The sequence below is a fragment of the Otolemur garnettii genome, unplaced genomic scaffold (genome assembly GCF_000181295.1).
Source record: "Otolemur garnettii isolate 467f Iridium unplaced genomic scaffold, OtoGar3 scaffold00062, whole genome shotgun sequence".
Classification (NCBI taxonomy): domain Eukaryota; kingdom Metazoa; phylum Chordata; class Mammalia; order Primates; family Galagidae; genus Otolemur; species Otolemur garnettii.
The window spans coordinates 9,429,338-9,435,785 of record NW_003852457.1 but is presented as its reverse complement, the minus strand read 5'-3'; the positions used below and the strand labels follow the sequence as shown (position 1 = coordinate 9,435,785).

The window sequence follows — 6,448 nt, the reverse complement described above, 5'->3', positions numbered from 1 at the left end:
AAATGTTATTTCACAAATATTTTATTTTTATTTAATTTTAATGAGACAGAATTTCACTTTGTCACCCTCATTAGAGTGCAGTAGCATCATAGCTCACAGTAACCTCAAACTCTCGGGCTCAAGTGATTCTCTTGCCTCAGCCTCCCAAGTAGCTGGGGACTACAGGTGCCCAGCTATTTTTGTTGTTGTTGTTTAGCAGGTCCTGGCAGGGTTCAAACCCACCAGCCCCAGTGGACATGGCTGGTGCCCTAACCATTGAGCAAAGGGTGTCAAGTCTCACAAATATTTTAATTTCCTCTTTATGGCTATTTCCATTGCTAATTGTCTTTTTCCTGTTTCTCTCCCTTCCCCCCTCTTTCTTTTTGAGACACAGCCTCATCCTGGGTAGAGTGCCAAGATGTCTACCTAGTTCATAGCAATCTCAGACTCTTGTGCTCAAGTGATCTCTCCCTCAGACTCCCAAGTAGTTGGGACCACAGGCACCCAGTCCAATACCCGACTAATTTTTCTCTTTAGTAGAGACAGGTTCTCAGTCTTGCTCAGGCTGGTCCAACTCCTGACCTCAAGTGGTCCATTTTCTCCCTATTTTGGGGTAAAGAACTTTAATATGTGTTTATTCTAATTTTTTCAAAGTTATATTTGTAAGTTTACCTTTTGTCCTAATGATACCGGAATTTCGCTCTTCAGTAGGTTCTTGGTCTGGGTGATTCAAAGAATGAATCCACGGACCACAGATCAGTGGTGAGACAGGATTTATATATAAAAAAGAATACAGAAGTGCCAGAGCTCCTGGCAGACAGAGAAAAAGGGAGTCAGGAGAGAAAAGTGTTCTCTCTCCCTGTCTGTAGGCTCTTTGTCTAGGGGTATATATAGTAGCATGAGGCCCTCCATAGTTACATTTAGCGGGGCTAGGTAGTTACATTTAGTGTGTCTGGGACATGTCTGGCCCTTGGCAGTTACATTTAGCCTGTCTGGGACATGGTGTCTGGGGCATGTCTGGGTTGCAAATGAATGGCTACAATCCCTTTCATTCCCAGGCCTAGGAAATGAGGACCCCCTGCCCACCCTCTAGTCTGCTGGTTCCACTGCTTGCTGCCATGGTACCAATACTGTCAAGGCAGAGGCAGCCGCCCGTTCCCCCCAGCTCCATGAGCTGGCTGGGATGCCACTTGTCCTGTATCACTACTTTAATTCCTTAATATCTGATTTTATAGTCATTGATTTTCTTCTCTTTTCACAACTGTGTTTTATTACCTTCTAAATTCTCCGTCCGTTTTCAATCTTTTCGTTCAGTACTGCTGGACTGATCTGCAATTTTCCTACATTACTTACATCTATGGCCCAAGTGGAAAAGCAGAGCCTTCTCCCGAGTGACACTCACCCGTCCCTCTGAGGCCCGGCGTTAGCACCGGCTCCGGGACGCCCAGGCCCAGGCGAATCGCCAAGCTCGCCCCAAACCGGAAACCCAAGCGCAGGTCCCGGCGGCCCCCGCGGCCCTCTGGGAAACGCAGCTAGCGGGACTCTGGGAGATGTAGTTCTGTGTGGACATTTCCAGCATTGGGTGCGTCCGCCCAGCCTAGCGAGGCCGGAGGGGTAAGGGTGTGTTAGGCTGGGCAGGACAACAGTGCTGAGGGGGAGGAGGCGGCCTCTGAGTCTGCCCCAGCGTTCGCGCTGACCCCGGCGCGGACCGACTCGCGGTGGCCCCGGCCCGCGCATGAACGGGTGCAGGAGCTGGTGTGAGAAGGCCTGCGATGCGGTATCGCAGCGCATGCGCTGACCTGGCCCGGAGGTGGCGGGGGCTTGGTGGGGGGGTGTCCCTGGGGCGCGCGCGATCGCTGGACTCGGGTCTGTCCGGCTTGCGAGGACAGAGAATGTTTTGTTGCGGGGAGATAAAAGACAGTGACCGAGCAGCTTGTGGGGCAGACGGAGACTGCTAGGCTGACTGGCGGTGATTAATTTGGGGACACTTGAGTGTCGGATATTGGAATGTCTGTAAATCAGTAATCTAAGTCTTTGGTGGTTGTGAGGGCAGTGGACGCTTTCAATGGGCTACTCACTCGTAGTAGCGAACTTTCGGGTAGTGAACTTGTAAACGGTGGTAGGAGGAGCAAGCTAGGGTTTCACCCTGGGGTTACAAATTGAGGACTTTTCATCGGTGATTTGGATGCCTTTGGGTTAGCAATTTTGGAGGCCAGTGCGGTGAATGCTAAGGCTTTTGTGGGGTTTAGATGATTCGAGATTGTGTGTGGATTTAATTAACTGGAAGCCTGTTGATCTTTATTGACATTGTTGCATTTTACCTGAGCCCTGTGCTCCTGGAAAACAGCAGAAAGCTCAGTAATGTCCTACTCTTTTGTGTCCCAGGACACTGCTCACTGTGAAGAGCCGAGTTCCCCGTATGACTTAGATAAGTTCCAAACATGTCCCCATGTTGACCTATGACAAGTCAGATACAGATTCTCCAAATTTTCATTCCTTGCCTCATCAGTGATTAACTCAACTAATTGCCCGCACTGATTAGGTGGAACAAAATGAATGTTAACCAAACTTTGGTTAAGCTTCTTTCTTTCCTGCAGTTTCCTGAACTTGGCCAACTGCCAACCTGACCCACCACACAGCCCCTCCTGAGAACAGGCTGGCTCAGGGTAAAATTTTTCTCTTTTCTCAGGTTACCCCACCCCTTCCATCCTACTTCACCGCACCTGGTCTTTTCTTTTTCCTTTCTTTTCTTGTTTTTTTTTTTTTTTTCTGACCGTATGTCTTACCTTCCAACACACCTGGTCTTTTCTAACCTGATTTATTTCTTTCTATAAAAGAAAAACCTTTTTTGCCTTGGAAAGACGCACTTCTCATGGCCTCAGTGTTCTCCCTAATGCAATGGCCCCTTTTTTCCCCCTTGCCCACAAATTATCCTTTGGAATAAAGTCTTTCCTTACTCCATCTGGAACTGGGTTTTACTTGAGTAAAAGTGCTTGCTGTTTCAGGGTAGGTGAATGACTGGGGTTACCTATCCAGGAGAGTGGTTGGGGGATGGCATATTTGAGGCATCAGAGATGGGGACATTGTGTGTCTGTGACAAGAGAGCCAGGGTATAGATTAGAGGTTGATCTCTTTGGGTTGTGAGTAGACAATGGGGGTAGGAACTGGAGTCAGTGGAAGGGCTCAATGGTTGTATAGTGCAGAACAAAGCCTTTCCAGGTGATGAGTGGGAGAGCCTGTGGGTTGTCAGCAAATGGGGGTTAGTGTGGAGTGGATTAGAGAATAGGATATCATGGGGATAAATGCCTGGAGGCTCTGTGGGATGAAGGATTGGGGTTTCCTTGGAGTTTGGGGACTGGGGCTAATTTTGGCAGTCTGTGGTGGTGAGAGCACAGCACACTAGTCTCTCAGTCCCTCAGTCCCTCAATCCCATGGACCAGCCACAGTGTCATCCCTACAGGTCCCATGGTAGATTATTTGCTATCTCCCTTAATCACTAAGTCTCACAGGGCTTCTAAACACATTTGTCTGGATATCCAAATTACTGGTTCCCTCTAAACCCCCAGAAATAATTGCCACAATTGTCTATTCACTGACTATAAATGAAGTCACTGAACCCTCCAAAACACTGAGTCCCAAGGATACCTAGGCAACTCCAGTCACTCGTTCCTGTGGGTACCCATCTGGTCTTCCAGGTGTACCGTCAGAAAAACACCTCAAAGACCAGGTGTAAATCTCACAATTTACAATAGCAGTGATATCTTTGGAATCATAAGTCTTAGGAATTACAACAGCAATGTTATATATGGAAGTGTCAACAAATCTTCTGCCTGTCAGGGAGGTGCAGTGACCAGTTACAGTAGCAAGGAAATTGGGAACAATGCTGGTTAACTTCTACCTGTATGTATACTTTTTTTTTTCCTTGTAAAGACAGTCTCACGTATCACCCTCGATAGAGTGCCATGGTGGCACAGCTCACAGCAACCTTCAACTCCTGGGCTTAGATGATTCTCTTGCCTCAGCCTCCTGAGTAGCTGGGACTATAGGCACCCACCACAACACCCAGCTATTTTTTTGTTGCAGTTTGCCTGGGGCTGGGTTTGAACCCACCACCCTCCGTATATGGAGCTGGTGCCCTACCCACTAGGCCAGGTGCTGCCCTATATTTATACTTTTATTAAAAAAAAAACCTTTGATTACTATTTATACCTTGTGTCTCTACACTGTTTTATTATAATTTAGATGGTTTCATTCTAGTCGGTCTCAGTTACCCCCTTGGAAACCTATTACAACTGATTTATTTATTTACAAGTGATCTTTGAATTAGGCAGTATTTGTCCCAGTGTCAACTTAGGAAGAGATAACATAAAAGATTTCTTTAGACTTCTGTCTAACTGCCATCCACTGTAGACATTGCAGCAAGCCCTGCTGAGCCCCCAACCCAGACACCAACCTTACCACAACCTGGTCTTCCCTGGTGTCTCTTTTCTCTTTTTCTTACTATTACTATTGATTCCTTTGATCTATGCTTTTCTTTTGTTCTAGCACTTTTGGTAAGGAGCCAAAAGCCTGGACTAATTCAGTCTTGATCTAAAAGTCATTTTTTTGTTTGCATTTTACTCAGTAGCAACTATGCAAATAATTTGGGTGCCCTGGAAAATACTACAGCAGAATGAATAAGACATCATTGTATTTCAGCATTTCTTGAGGTCTCTGCTGAGCAGTTTGGTGTGGTAGTGCTTTCCTAGGGGTGTTTGCTTGAACCAGTGAGGTCAGTGTCTTCAATTTGCATTTGTGGTTAGGAGCCAGGATTATTTCTTTTATTTATTTATTTTTGAGACAGTTTCACTTTGTCACCCTTGGTAGAGTGCCGTGGCGTCACAGTTCATAACAACCTCAAACTCTTGGGCTCAAGTGATTCTCTTGTCTCAGCCTCTCAAGTAGCTGGGACTATAGATTCCTGCCACAATGCCCAGATACTTTTAGAGACAAGAGCTCACTCTGGCTCAGGCTGGTCTTGAACCTGTGAGCTGCGGCATCCCAGAATGTTAAGATTACAGGCGTGAGCCTGTGCACCTGGGCCAGAGCCAGGGTTATTAAATGCAGTATGTGGTGCAGACCTGGCCCAGCAGCTGAGACATGCCAGCTGAGCACTAGCCCTGATTTGAGTGTGCCAGACAGCTTAGTTTGAGGCTTTAAATGACCTAAGTTCCCAGCAAGAGAAAACCAAGATTTAGGTTCCCCAATTAATTACGTCATCTAAAATAAAATTTCTACTGCATACACAGGTGATAACTCTCAGGAACAAGACAGTTCATGTGAGATAAGAAAGAAGAGGCCGCAAGAGTGAGGATGCAGTGTCAGTTTACAGACCTCTAACCAGAGGCCTCCCTCCAGAGTGTCAGGGCAGAGAGAAATAACGAAACAAAAGATTTCCCAAGAGCATCAGAAAATGATCGAATCACAGGTGAGTTATTTGTTTATCCTCTAGCAATTTTTTTTCAGGGATATGATAAGGCTTACAGGAATCTGCAACAAACAGAAAGGTCTCAATACATTTGAATAAGAGACAATATAAACTCAGAAAGATGTCAGATGAAGCACAAAGTGGATTATCGAACCATATAGAAGTCTTAAAGTTGGAACATACCCGTAGATAAATAATAGGATGTTTCATTGTTACAGAGTTAAGCTGCAGGCTTCTCTCAGATATTCCCAGAAACCATATCAGAGAGGGAAACAGGAATAGTTACGTGGTTTCCTCTGTCAAAAGGAAAAAGCAGACCAATTACTCTGGAGAAGCAAACATTTCCTGATAATTACACATAGAGAAAATGTTTTTTTTGGGTGGCGCCCATGGCTCAAAAGAGTAGGGCACAGGCCCCATATGCTGGAGGTGGCGGGTTCAAACCCATCCCTGGCCAAAAACTGCAAAAAAAAAAAAGAAAGAAAGAAAAGAAAACTTTTTTTTTTTTTTCAGACAGAGCCTCAAGCTGTCACCCTGGGTAGAGTGCTGTGGCATCACAGCTCATAGAAACCTCCAACTCTTGGGCTCAAGCAATTCTCCTGCCTCTGCCTCCAGAGTAGTTGGTACTACAGGTGCCTGCCACAACACTTGGCTATTTTTTTGGTTGCAGCCGTCATTGTTGTTTGGCAGACTCGGGCTGGATTTGAACCCACCAGCTTAGGTGTATGTAGCTGGTGCCTTAGCCGCTTGAGCCACAGGCACCAAGCCAAGAAAACATTTTGATAACTATTTATATGGGCAATACAGTGGGCAATGTCCTAACTAGCAACCCTGTAATAGACAAACATATTTCCTAGGACTATTTCCTTTTTTTGTTTTTTGAGACAGAGCCTCAAGCTGTCCTGGGTAGAATGCCATGGCATCACAGCTCACAGCAACCTCCAACTCCTGGGCTCAAGCGAGTCTCCTGCCTCCACCTCCCAAGTAGCTGGGACTACAGGT

General features: G+C 46.1%; 1 protein-coding gene across 2 annotated transcripts in view; it reads left to right on the top strand.

The window, feature by feature from the left end:
- Positions 1–1,546: 1,546 nt before the first annotated feature.
- The window catches only part of ZNF605 (zinc finger protein 605), a 21,952-nt gene continuing 17,050 nt past the window's right edge, over positions 1,547–6,448 (top strand). For both annotated transcript variants that reach the window (XM_023514976.1, XM_023514975.1), the window contains exons 1-2: positions 1,547–1,593; positions 5,268–5,446. In XM_023514976.1, coding sequence (XP_023370744.1) covers positions 5,432–5,446 — 15 coding nt within the window. In that variant the 5' untranslated portion in view covers positions 1,547–1,593; positions 5,268–5,431. The remainder of the gene's footprint in view (positions 1,594–5,267; positions 5,447–6,448) is intronic.